Below are 13560 nucleotides of genomic sequence, written 5' to 3'. Positions count from 1 at the left end.
AGACTTTGATCAAATCTACTGAAGTTTCTCTACGTAGGTGCAGCTGAGAGCAAGTGGCGATTGAGATCTGAACACACAAACTGTGACTAATAGCACTGAAGAACAGCAATTTGCGCCTGAGTGAAACGGCCTCTCACTCAGCGCACGATGTGGCAGAAGTGGAGGCAGACGTCTCCGGCGTTCCCTCCCGTCTCTGGCAGCATCTGACATCTCGGCAGCATCTGCAATCCTCGGCATCTTGTGGACCGCAGCTGGACCCTTGGGCTCATCCTGGTCAGGCCGCAGTCAGCTGTCAGTGACTGGCACGACAGCATTGCATTTGACGTACAACCCACCCCACGGTGTAGAAATTCATTCAGCATTAGCACGATTTGGGACAGCCCTACTCTTCCCATTCGCCTCTGCATCAGAACCCGCACATGCCTGTGCAAGACATCGGATTAGCTCACCTCTTGTCGACAGAACACGTCACTTTCGGCATCCCGCTGAGTCAGTTAGGCTCGTCCCTCGATTAGTGGGAGGGCAGGTCGTTGACTGCTAGGGCGTTGTTGCCAGTGTGTGGTGGTGTCCCATTGCCTGTGCTGGCTGACACGTGCCACCTCCACTGGTAGATGACCGGGCTGCGTGACGAAGGCAAGTCAGCTGGCAGCGCCCGGTGCTTTTACTTCAGGTGGTCCCCCACACCTGGGCTGCTACAGCTGACGCATTATGGCTGCCTGCTCCAGTCGCCCCTCAGTGGCTGGGCGTAGCATTCATATCACGCTAGGTGAGGAGAGCTCTACGTCATAGTGACGTAACGCTACGTCATCATGGCGTAAATAAAGCTAAATCGACTTCATGAGCCCGTATGTCGACCTTTGCAGTTGTACCACAGAGGTTGCACGGTAACGTGAAAGCTAAATGTAAATACACGTGTACAAACGAAGTGACAACAGTTGTTTGGTATGCTCATCCCAGTTGAATTACTTACTAAGCTTCAATCTCAACAGTTTTCGATGTTATTGTGTGTTTCTTAATGTAATGAATGTCGGAACGAAGGAACCAAAACAATAACAAAAGTCAAAAATAGCGTCTAGTCATTTTTTAAAAAAATCCGATTAATTGTGCATAAATCATGTGGATAGAAACGTGAAATAGAGAGAAATTAAATTGCTTCTAATTTTTATAAAAGCCAATGGATTGTACATAATTCTTCTGGACAGAAACGTTAAACTGAGAAATTAATGTGGTTCCAAAGATAATTCCGAATGTTGCTGGAATTCTGATTTTGCCTTCATGCTGTAGATCAGCACAGACACTTTTGCTCTTCAGAAGTAAGTTATTGCTGATGCTTATAATGTACTGACCTGTTATAACACATTTCGTTATTTTTCTTCATATGTTGTATACTGTGAAAGAAACAATGACATGCAAGTCACATTTACCAGAATTTTAAGCAACTGAAAGCAGTGAGTGCTTTTGTCATTTTCAGCTCTTTTTTTTGTATGACTCTTAGGCAACATGGAAATAGCTATAGTAATCATGTCAAATACCCCCAAAATTAATACCATGTCTATTGAGAGAATAAACAAACACAGTATTCCCCCATCGCATATGAAACATCGCTTAGTGCTGCTAAAACTGTGGGCTGTTGTGGCTATTTTGTCAAGTAGCTCACCCATTGTGACAGCCAATGTTCCATCATTTGGCAACTACTAGGAGACTTACTTTTTTATTGTTGATACTGCTTACATATTAAAATGTGAGTAACAATTATAGACGAAACATCATTGTTTTTTCACAGTGTACAGGGTATAAAGAATGAAGGCAAAATTAAAACTTCAGCAACATTCCGAATTATCTTTGGAACCACATTAATTTCTCGGTTTAACGTTTCTGCCCAGAAGAGTTATGTACAATATATTTATATAAAAATACGAAACACTTTAATTTCTCCCTTATTCACGTGTCTGTCCACATGATTTATGCATAATTAATTGGATTTTTTTTTTAATGACTACTCGCTTTTTTTTATTTTCGTTGTGTTTATTGTTCCTTCGTTCAGATATTCGCTATATTCATGTAACACACAATAACATCCCACATTCTTGGGATTAGAGCTTAATAATTAATTATTTCACGTTTTTGTCGACACAATCATGCACGATTCATGGGATTTTTCAAAAGTGACTACAAGCTTTTTTTTACTTTCGTTATATTCATGAAATGCCCAATAACATCCAAAATTCTTTGGATTACAGCTTAATAATTAATATTTTACGTTTCTTCCACATGATTCCTGGACGATTAATCGGATTTTAAAAAAATGACTGCAAGCGTTTCTTTTTTTCTTTCGTTATGGTTCTTTCGTTCAGACATTCATTATGTTCAAGAAACACACAATAACATCCAAAACTGTTGGATTTCCAGCTTCATAAGTAATTCAACTGGGCTGAAAATATCACATTTAGCTTTCACATTACCGTGCAACCTCTGTGGTACAACTGCAAAGATCGATACACGTACTCATGAAGTCGATTTTGGTGTATTTACGTCACGATGACGTAGCGTGACGTCACTATGACGTAGGGCTCTCCTCAGCTAGCCACTGGCTGGCAGCGTGACGTCCAGTCTGCTGTGTTGGTTCCGGAGTCTGCACAATCCTCAATTCTGGTCAAGTGCCATATTCTCTCACAAATGTCATTACATCGATATAATCAATTTACAGAAAAAAACTAATGAAGATTGAAAAAGTTTTTCTTAATTTTTTTGTAATATTACTAAGAACACAACATCCAAAAATAAATTTAATGACTGCAAGGCACTGTTAATGTTGAATGGACGTAAATTATACGGTGTGAGGTGTCTTTGTTTGTGTGTGCACGTGTTTTTGTTAGTTTTTTTGGTTAGTTCTACTCCTGTCATGCACCCTAATTTTACGCTGGCGCTACCACTATACCTCCACCAAACGTGCAGACTTTTCCCAACACTAAATACTAACTAACTGTACTACCGTACGCCTTCGCTAATACTACCGAAGCGAAATTTCATGCATTTTATTCCTTGTACACTCCTGTTTTATTTTTCGATGTCCAGCGGTGTTGTCTGCTGACGCTGAAGTGGTCAGGAAGTGCTTCTACTCACTCAGGTGTTGTTGATTTGCCTGAAATCTTTGTAGTGGCATTTTATGGTTGTGTACACGTAATTTTGCATAGTACAAGGAAGTCTCCTGTCTCTGTCAGGATCGCTACTGCTAAAATGAAACACAAGCGCATATATATATATATATATATATATATATATATATATATATATATATATATATATTTCGACGGCGCGCGCATGACGCTGACAAAATTCCATCACGAGACAGGCTACACTGCACGACAGGCGATGGCTCATAGCACACCGAGTCTTAGCGTCGACACGCGCCCAAAGCGTGGACCGCTAACACCATACGAATTGCATCCGAAGATCGAGACGCACATGTGCATAACACACTGAGTCTTAGCATCAACACGCGCCCAAAGCGTGGACCGCTAACACCATACGAAACACATCCGAAAATCGAGACGCACATGCTCAATGGCACGATTTACCGTCTTGACACCACGAAAAACAAAGTGGCGTACACCCGTCCCTTGGGCAGAGTACAAGAAACCACAGGAAGTAAACAGAAACTATTTCATTGGCCATGGTGATACTTGCATAGGCTTTTCTACGAGAATGCTATGACAGAGTACGATGCTCAATTGCGGTAATATTACGACACATCTGCTTGCTCTCCTGTGAGCGGAAATCGGACAACAGTTGTGAGGACCAGAGAAATAACAGCAGTACTCAGCTGTTTGGAGTGCTCAGTATTGCAACGTGCCTGGTTTGGCATGCCATAAAAAGTGCCAGTTGTTGATGAGATATAATTTGCAACGGAATTTTAATTCAATCTGCCACCTGCCAGTGAATGTTGGCGTGAAGATGCCACAAATACGCAACTCATTTGACCACGTTCAACAAGGACTCATCCTGCAAACCAATGGAAATGACAAACAAACAAAATAACACCGAAATAGAACAAATGGAAAATTGTGCTAAGCAACACAATATCAACATTAAATTACGTTAAACAGTTCATCAATAGAGACTATTTACATACTGCACCTTCTCTTTCTGTAGCAGTTCTCTTGTATCTTCGTACTGTAACAGCTTAATATCACTCGTTCCGATAGTTTCTGCGGCATTGTTTTGAGAAGAGGCAACAGCGGCTGTGTGTGAATGCCGGTTTGAATTTTTTCTGTGTGACCCCTGCGATGGGTTAGGTGGCCTCAATTCCACATATTCGCTACGTTGGTCATTCCATTGACCTCGACCGTTGTATGTCCTGCTATTGCTTAGATGTTGGTCCCTAGATTCCTGTCGGCCCTGGTTCGAGTACTGTGGCTCTCTCCAAATTCCGTTTTGGCGGTAGTTGTTGTTGTTGTTATAATTTCCTCGTCTTCTTTTATTTTCCCATGATGGCTGGTTATTCCCATTGAAGTTTGAATTCTGGTTTCGATTCGATCGATTTTCCCCCGTTTCGTCTATCGTCATTCCTCTGTGGCGAAACTAGCCACTTACGGTCATTATTTCTACTTCTTTTCCGCGAGTTGTGAATTTCATTCACGTAATCGAGTTCACACAGCGCACTCTTAAAAGCTGCGATTGAATTGCTACAACCTCTGATGAGCAGTTTCTGGTAACGTAAAGGCAATTAAATGTAGCAGTGCCTCATAATTTCCTTGGGACTGTACGGTTGATCCAAGAATCGGTTCTTCTTGACCAGGGATTCGAAGAATTTGACAGGACTGAGGAATCCTGACGCTCCTATGTCCTTTCCTAACCAGATCTCCTGTTTTATCCTTTCCTGTGTGTCTTACGACCAGTATGTGCAAAGGAATGCGTCCTTACATTCTTGGTAGGATCGACAACTCTCCGCAACTCCGCGCATATGTTCTGCAATCGACCCTTCTCAGAAACCACAGATAAACTGGAGCTTGTACTTCAGTGGCCAAGATTCTGGTAGCACGTGATCGTACTGTGCCATCCAGGTCTTTTGATGTAACACGTTGTTTGCCTCTTTCTAGACTTGAAAATTCTGGACGTATCCGGCGTACGAATTTTCCCTCTCGTCTGCAGCGTGTGATTCCATGTATAGGTGACCAAACCATCCTCGTGCACTATTATGGTATCCCCTCTGTTGTCAGATTCACATAATAAGGTTTCTGACCTCCGTAGACGTCTACAATTGTTTTCGGGCTCGGTCTCCGACATGCTGCTCGTTACCGACGGAGCGTGTTCTATTACGCGTTTCGCCATGGCAGGAGCATATTCCTGCTGCATTCGCCCATGTGCGGGGGGGGGGGGGGGGGGGGGGGTGTCCTCATATAGTGATTCGGAGGGTCGCGATACATTTTCTTCACTTCTGTGATGCTCTCGAGGCGTTCTACCGCACGAGATTGTGTTTGCAATTGCGCGACCCGCTCATGTGCCTGCTGAACGTCCTTAGCCAATTCATTTTCTTGTGTGGCGACTCGGGTCTGCTGATCTTTAACTTCCGGGATTTCGGCCTGTTTGATTTCTATCTGTTCGATTCGTTTCGCAGCCTCACTCATTTTTTCCTGCGCTTCTTGAACTATTTTACTGCCTTGCTTTTGGAGAGTTGCAAGTGCCTTTTTTGTCTTACACACCTCAGTTCTTGCCAGTTTCACTTGTTCTTTGCCACTGATGCGTCCTTTAGTGCTATTTGCGCTACCAATCGCGTTCTACTGACATCGTGTTTCGCCTGGTCCGCGACTTCACGCGTTTCTGCTGTCATTTTCTTGACATTCTCTAGCTCTTCTTGGATTCCTACGATCTCTTTCTTGACTCCATCTATACCGTCTGTGACTGTTCTTATGACTAATTTGTGTCTTTCCTCCTCTTTCTCTCGCTTCCCGAGCACGGGGTCCCGGGTTCGATTCCCGGCGGGGTCAGGGATTTTCACCTGCCTCGAGATGACTGGGTGTTTGTGTTGTCCTCATCATTTCATCATCATCCAGGAAAGTGGCGAAATTGGACTGAGCAAAGATTGGGTAATTGTACGGGCGCTGATAACCACGCAGTTGAGCGCCCCACAAACCAAACATCATCATCATCTCCTCCTCTTTCTCCCATCTCTTTTTCTCTGCCTCTTCCTTTCTGCTTCTTCCCTCTTCCTTTCTGCTTCTTCCCTCTTCCTTTCTGCTTCTTGCATAAACTGCATCAGAACCTCAAACTGAGATCCATCGCTAACACCTCCAGGACTAGATGAACGATATTCCATCATTCTGTGACATATCGTTCGTGATTCTGGCCTGCCAGTTTCACTGATGGTGCGTCTCATACCAGCAGTGCCTACATTTTGTTCTGCTGCAATCTCTGGTTCACTTTCGTCACCTGACTGAAACATGTCGTCAGATCTGCAGGCTCTATGTTCTACATTTCTACCTGGTCTGCAACCGCATTTACCTGAGAATCCCGTGTAACATCTGCATGGTCACCACTAATAATCTGACGTGGATCCATGGTTAACAAAACATAATTACTTCTGTTACTGTGCAGCAAACGTGCCTTGCTCCTTCTAAGTATGCACTGACCCAAACGAATTTAAACGCTACATATTCCTATGCCACACAGATTCCACTCGAAAATACACTCCCGTGAGCTATTGTTCCTAGTTCCTGACAACGGATTCAAATAACAGCACACTTGTCTATGCTCACAAACGAAAATCTCAATCTATCCTAACAAATCAGCACAACGCCATTCGCCGTCAGAAACAAACAATCAAGTGACACAGACGTCACAACCACAATATGAAAATACACACATACAATAATTAAGTATTAGTACTATGTCGAGGCGCCGGAAAGGCGAATCTACTCTACCCAGTGCACCACATTACACATGGGACCAATTTGGCTCACTATCTACTATCTGACGGTCACATAAGGTGCCATCAATTCGAAATTCTGTGCAAGGGACGTCAAATTGAATGACTATGCTAGGCAACGTGATCTGATGGTCACACAAGGTGCCATCAATCTGAGATCCTGAAAGGGTCGTCATAATGAAAGGTAACTTGTCTGGACTATTTAATTGAATGAGAATGTTGGCAAAATTTAGTGTACTAACAACATTTATTTTCCCAAACAAGACATAAATACCCTAAACAATTAACAAGTGATTTATTACTCCACTGAGTGGATCCTGGTTGGAAAAGACAGTTTATCTAGGTGATCAGTGAGTCAAGTACTCTGGCACTAAAAATGTCGATAACACAAGCTGAATTCATCTGACACTGAGCAGACTTTGATCAAATGTACTGAAGTTTCTCTGCATAGGTGCAGCTGAGAGAAATTGGCGATTGAGACCTGTACGCTCTGACAATGCCAGAGCAGCAGTATGTTACTCTGTTTGTTTCAAGTGGTGATGTGACTTGTAGCTGGCGAGATGTGTGAGGGAGGAGGAGATGAGACATGGAGGTTGCACCTGGGAATCGATTTTGACCATGAAAGAAATGCAGAAATCTCAGGGTCTAGCGATCAGGCAGATGGATCGCAATTTACTCTCTACCAGAGCGCTGAAATCACAGTAGATTTCAGTGTGTGACACACCCATTCGCTGGTCGTACCAAGGACCAATTTGGCTCGCTTATACAACAGAGCACACAAGGATACCAAACGTCAAAAGTGGTAAACCAAAAACGAATAAGTGTGGCCTCAGCAACTTAGCATCCGAGATATTTGAAGTCACACCGTCAGTACAGAAAGAACTTCACCACAGGCTCCCCAGTCTAAACTACTCGCAAGTGAAGTCAGTCTCAGGACAGGTCCCATGTACCAACCACACATGCCAGAGCTTCGACTAGAAGTCCCTTACCAGACCAAAGTACTGCACCCCAGTGCTTCACACCACTCCAGAAAAAAAACTGTTTTCCCACAAAGTGCAAGAAACGACACTGCCTTCACCCTATCTTGAACCAATCACAGGACTCTAGTGGCGCTAAATCTCCCCTCCCACATGACAGCATTAGCTCAGGGCAAGAGTTAAGAAACCTGCGTATCTAAAATAAGAAAAAAAAGAAACCACCAATCACTGTTTTTTTTTTAAGTTTTCACATAGAGGGAAGAGATGATTTTCTCTGAAGTTGTGTCGCTTCCCACGGCAACAAGCAAACACATACAATCTCAAAGATCTTTATCTAAATCGCCTGTTCCTTGGAGCTAGATAACATAGATAACATATTTATAGACAAGTCAAAGGAATAAAATCATATCATAAAACCTGTAATAAATGGATTATCAGATCATGACATGCAGCTCCTTGTTTTCGATGTAAATTCTAAACAGATTATCAAGACTGCAAAATCTGAGTACAGGAGAGTAGTCAATCAACCAAAAATTGAGTGTTTTAGAAAACTGCTCCAAGATATGAACTGGAAGGATGTTTATAATGCTCATGACATGAATGAAAAATATAACACATTCATGAAAAATGTCAGTACCATGTTTGAAAACTGTTTTCCTCTAAAAGTTACTCAAATTAAACAGAAGTCTATAATAAAACCATGGATTACGCAAGGAACAAAGATTTCCTGTAAGACAAAAAGGAAAATGTATCTGTCGACCAAGAATAGCTCCAATGCTGACGATTTAGCTAAATACAAGGATTACTGTAAAATATTGAAAAAAGTAATTCAGACATCTAAACAAATGCACTACGAGAAGAAGATAGCAATGTCAGGGAACAAAATAAAAACAATATGGGATATAGTGAAAGAGGAGGCTGGTAGAACCAGAAAGGAACAGGAGCAAATAGCACTAAGGTTAGATGACACATTAGTAACCAATGTTCATAGTGTGGCAAATCTATTTAACAAGTACTTTATATCCGTTACTGATAGAATGTGATTGTCAGGATCAGTAAATAATGCCCTTGAATATCTGAAACTAGCCTTTACAAATAGCTTCAGGTACATGAATATGTCACTCACTTCACCAAAAGAAATAACTTCCATAATAAAATCTTTAAAAACAAAACATTCTAGTGGTTATGATGAAATATCAACAAAGTTAATTAAGGCATATTCTTGTGAGTTTAGTACAATTCTAAGTTACTTGTGTAACCAGTCAATTATAGCTGGGACATTTCCTGACTGGCTAAAATATGCACATGTTAAGCCTCTATTCAAGAAAGGGGATAAAGAGATACCATCAAATTACAGACCGATTTCACTTTTACCAGCATTCTCAAAAATTTTAGAAAAAGTAATGTACAGGCAGCTGCTCAACCATCTGAGCACAAATAACATATTATCAAGAACACAGTTTGGATTTCTGAAGGGTTCTGATATCGAGAAGGCTATTTACACCTACAGTGAAAATGTACTTAATTCATTAAATAACAAGTTACAAGCAGCAGGTATTTTCTGTGATTTGTCAAAGGCATTTGATTGTGTGAACCACAACATCCTTTTAAACAAATTAGAATTTTATGGTGTCATGGGCAGTGCTGCAAAATGGTTCAAGTCATACCTCACTAACAGGAAACAAAGGGAGTAAATGCAAGGGACTAGTGAATTAAGTCATCAGTCATCATCAGAATGGGAAGAAATTACATGTGGTGTCCCACAAGGTTCCATCTTAGGGCCATTGCTTTTTCTTGTGTACAATGATCCTTCATCAGTTACACTGCCAGAAGCAGAGGTCGTTTTGTTTGCAGATGACACAAGTATTGCAATAAATAGTATGTCAAGTGCAGTTCTAGAAAGATCTGCTAATGATATTTTCATGGATATTAATGAATGGTTTAAAGCCAACTCACTGACATTAAACTTCGAAAAGACTCACTATATGCAATTCAGAACTTGTAAGAGGTTTCCACCCGGCATTTGCATAAAGTATGAAGAAGAGCAGATAGAAGAGGTCGACAGTCTTAAATTCCTGGGATTACAACTTGATAATAAATTCAGTTGGGAGGAACACACCACAGAACTGCAGAAACGCCTTAACAAATCTGTATTTGCAATTCGAGTGTTAGCAGACATAGGCGGCATAAAAATGAAAAAACTTGCATACTTTGCCTACTTTCATTCCATAATGTCATATGGTATAATATTTTGGGGTAACTCTTCAAGTCAAACAAAAGTTTTCAGAGTCCAAAAGCGTGTAATATGTATTATTTGTGGAGTAAATTCACGGACGTCCTGTAGAAACCTCTTCAAAGAACTGGGTATACTAACTACTGCCTTTCAGTATATTTACTCCTTAATGAAATTTGTCCTAAATAGTATATCTCTTTTTCCAACAAACTGCTCAGTTCATACATACAATACGAGGAACAAAAATGATCTGCACAAGGACTTAAAAGCACTTACTTTAGTTCAAAAAGGGGTCCACTACTCACGAACACTCATCTTCAATAATTTGCCAGCAAACATAAAAAAATTAGTTACAAATAAAGATCAGTTTAAAAGGGGCCTGAAAGGCTTACTAGTGGCCAACTCCTTCTACTCCATTGACGAATTTTTTAATAGAAACAAATGATGTATATATTCATACTATTAGTATTGTTATTGCGGTCTTAAAAAAATTTAAAAAAATTGACATGTTCCACATCCACGAGGAACCCCTCAGCACGGATCTATGGAACGAAAAACTAATCTAATCTAATCTAATCTAAAGAGTGATGGAGGGACGTGCTGTTTCATCCTAGGCCGCGTGGGAGAGGGTGGTACCAGGTCCTCTATTGACAAACCCGACAGAGCCTAGAAATAGAGCGACAAACCTGTCATAAACAGAGATAAGTCCAAGGCCTCCCCGATCCAGTGGCAGGGTAGGAGTTTCATATTTGATCTTGAAAAGCATACCTGAGCTCATAAAGCATCCGAAAGCCTTGAGAGGATATCCATTCCCCACAGCTGATTGCACGCAATGCCTGACCAAACACTGCGTAACAGTCGTCGGTAGTTGTGAGCAGCAGTGTGTCGTACATCGCCAGTGAATCAATGCCAAGGCATTTTCTGGTACCTCTGAGCTGTAGGGGGGTGACACAGTTAACAGGCAGACCGACCACAATATTCATCACCAGTGATTTGGTGACGTTGATACGACTACATGAGCCCATGTCATATGTAGAGACCCAATCCAGTGTGTTACCAGTGTCTTCGCCATTGTGGATCACAACCACCAGGTCGTCAGCAGTACATTGGAAGGTGTGACCTCGAAACGTCATACCGTTAGTCGCAGGGGTAGGCTGCATAATAGTGGTTCAGGGGCCACAACATAGAGAAATGTAGCCAGATGGCAGTCTTGGCATACAAATCGGGAAATCGTGTGGTGTGGCGTAGGTCGATCATTAACAATCACCTTGGAGTATGCAATACGGAGGAGCGGCATCATGACAGTGATACATGGCCAAGAGCATCATACATGTTGGAGTACTGCTTCCAGATAGTCATGGTCCACGTGATCAAAGACTTGACTGAAGTCAAATGACACCAACGCCCCCTTCATGCCCTTGCCAGTGCGATCAAGTCATGATGCTCACTGAGTGCTGTCTGAATGTTATTATTACATCGTATCGACGTATTATCGGCTGAATTAACTTTATGTGAGATCTGGTATAAACGTTCTACCAAGTCTGGAAAAGATCTTGACATCACAATTCAGGAGCGTCAGCGGGCAGAAACCTTGTATCCGTGATCGACCGGGCATTTTTTGAATTGGTATAATCATCTATTCCACAAAGGTCGCAGGGAGCGGCACATCTGTATATTCCAGTTCGTGAAACATGTCTATCCATCAGGTGGCTAATAAATATTGAAAAGTCCTGTAAAATTCTAAGGGGAAGCCGCCCCTTTACCATTGCCTGGGTAATGGTGTCGTAAACCGTCTGAGATCGTCTGCTAATGCAGTTAGATCAGGGGTCTGAACTAAATAAAGCCAGAAAAATAGTCGTGGAATGTGGAGCCTATGTCGTGTTGCGAGGAGAGACGACGAACGTCCGTGTCGATTGATGTGTTAGCACTCTTCGTCACTGTTTACCTTCGTGAAGTACATGGAACATAGACGGATTTCACTTGCTATCCTATCCTGCGTTCTCGATCGAAGTAACGTCCCCTCGAGTTGGAGTCGCGTGTGGGCGATGATCTGAGCTCTAGCATGGTGAGTCGACGTTTGTCGTTCTCGAGATAGCGTCATAGTACCATGGTTTCACAGTACATTGCAGTAGAAATCGAGAGTATGTCTGCGCCAAACTGCGTGGTCTCGACTATAGTGTACCAGCATTCGTCGTAGGGCCTATCTGAACGCAATTCAGAAATCCGAACATTATTTATGCAAAGTAATACACAAAAATCAGACTACAAACAAATTTGTAAACAGATGGAGATGATACAACACCAAGATAATAGGTGAAAAAAGGTAATACAAAATCTCAACTAGAATACAAACTGTAATGTAAGTAAATGGTATCAGTCATAGAAAGGCGTTTTGTTTCACTGGAAGCACGAAAGTTCTAACCACTGGTGTGTATGTCTTCCAGAGGAATATATCGACGAATTTATTAAACACACACATGAAGTATGGAGACACTACAGAGTAACAAAATGTACAGACAAGATTTCCAAACTTTGTTACTTTCCTGATTTACGACGACGTGTTTCAAATATTATAAAAGTGTGCTATTCGCCGAAGAACAAAACCACCCAATATTTCAAAGTTTACAGAACTACACCCCATACTAACCAAAGCTCCACTGGAAATGGTTTCTCTGGATATACCGAGGCCATATCCTAGAGCAAAAGGAGGTGTCAAATACATAATAGCTCTTTATGATATTTTCACAAAATACATCAAACTTTATGCTATCAAAACCATTACAGCCAGTAGCATCATAAGGGGTATTGAAGAGGATTATTTACGTAGAGTAGGGAAACCCAAAGTAATATTAGCAGACAACGCAGTCTATTTCGTAGCAAGAAAATGGGAACAATTCATGAATACACAGGGCATATCTTGCTAAGTTTTTTCCACCCAGAAGCAAGTCCCGTGGAGAGGGTGTTCAATGAATTCAATGGATTTATAAGGGCTTACGCTCATAATAAGCATCCACGATGGGTTGAATACGTGACTCCATTAATGCAAATAGTAAACAATCTCCCCCACTCTTCCACAGGTTTCACTCCTAATGAACTGATGTTTAACACAAAGCAAACTGACGAATGGGTATCACCCACACGAAAATTACCTACTAAAGAGTTAACTTTACAGGATAAAATTAAACGAGCAATAATTACGCTGGAGAATAGAGCAGAATACAGAAAGAGAATATACAACAAAAAGTTAAAACGAGTTACACATTTTTTTGGAGGGCAACGAGTCTTATTAAGAACATATCCCGAATCGACAAAGATCGGTAAGCTGAACAAAAAAGGGCAATTACTATACTCAGGGCCATATATTATTGCAAAAATACCTTATCCTGGAATTTATAGGTTGGTATATGAAAGAACGGGGAGAGACA

General features: G+C 41.5%; 2 protein-coding genes across 3 annotated transcripts in view; both read right to left on the bottom strand.

The window, feature by feature from the left end:
• LOC126175487 (cyclic GMP-AMP synthase-like receptor) overlaps nt 1-13560 on the bottom strand; it is a 287658-nt gene that overhangs the window by 264416 nt on the left and 9682 nt on the right. The gene's annotated exons all lie outside the window — the stretch shown is intronic.
• LOC126176456 (probable cyclin-dependent serine/threonine-protein kinase DDB_G0292550) lies at nt 3973-5627 on the bottom strand. The gene is made up of 3 exons (XM_049923612.1): nt 5425-5627; nt 4129-4570; nt 3973-4002 (listed from the first exon to the last, which is right to left on the bottom strand). The coding sequence occupies exons 1-3, from the start codon at nt 5625-5627 to the stop codon at nt 3973-3975; spliced, it is 675 nt and encodes a 224-aa protein (XP_049779569.1).

This window comes from Schistocerca cancellata, chromosome 3, assembly GCF_023864275.1.
Source record: "Schistocerca cancellata isolate TAMUIC-IGC-003103 chromosome 3, iqSchCanc2.1, whole genome shotgun sequence".
Classification (NCBI taxonomy): Eukaryota; Metazoa; Arthropoda; class Insecta; order Orthoptera; family Acrididae; genus Schistocerca; species Schistocerca cancellata.
The sequence above is the reverse complement of the archived record's forward strand: the minus strand, read 5'-3'. Positions and strand labels throughout refer to the sequence as shown.

Bases quoted from the DNA above. Each gene is read 5' to 3' on its own strand.
- LOC126176456 (XM_049923612.1), bottom strand. From the start codon at position 5,627: ATGAGTGAGGCTGCGAAACGAATCGAACAGATAGAAATCAAACAGGCC. The intron at 4,571-5,424 runs GTATCGCGACCC...GTTTCGCCACAG, and splicing joins ATCACAGAAGTGAAGAAAAT to AGGAATGACGATAGACGAAA. The intron at 4,003-4,128 runs GTAAATAGTCTC...ATTGGTTTGCAG, and splicing joins AGAAAGAGAAGGTGCAGTAT to GATGAGTCCTTGTTGAACGT.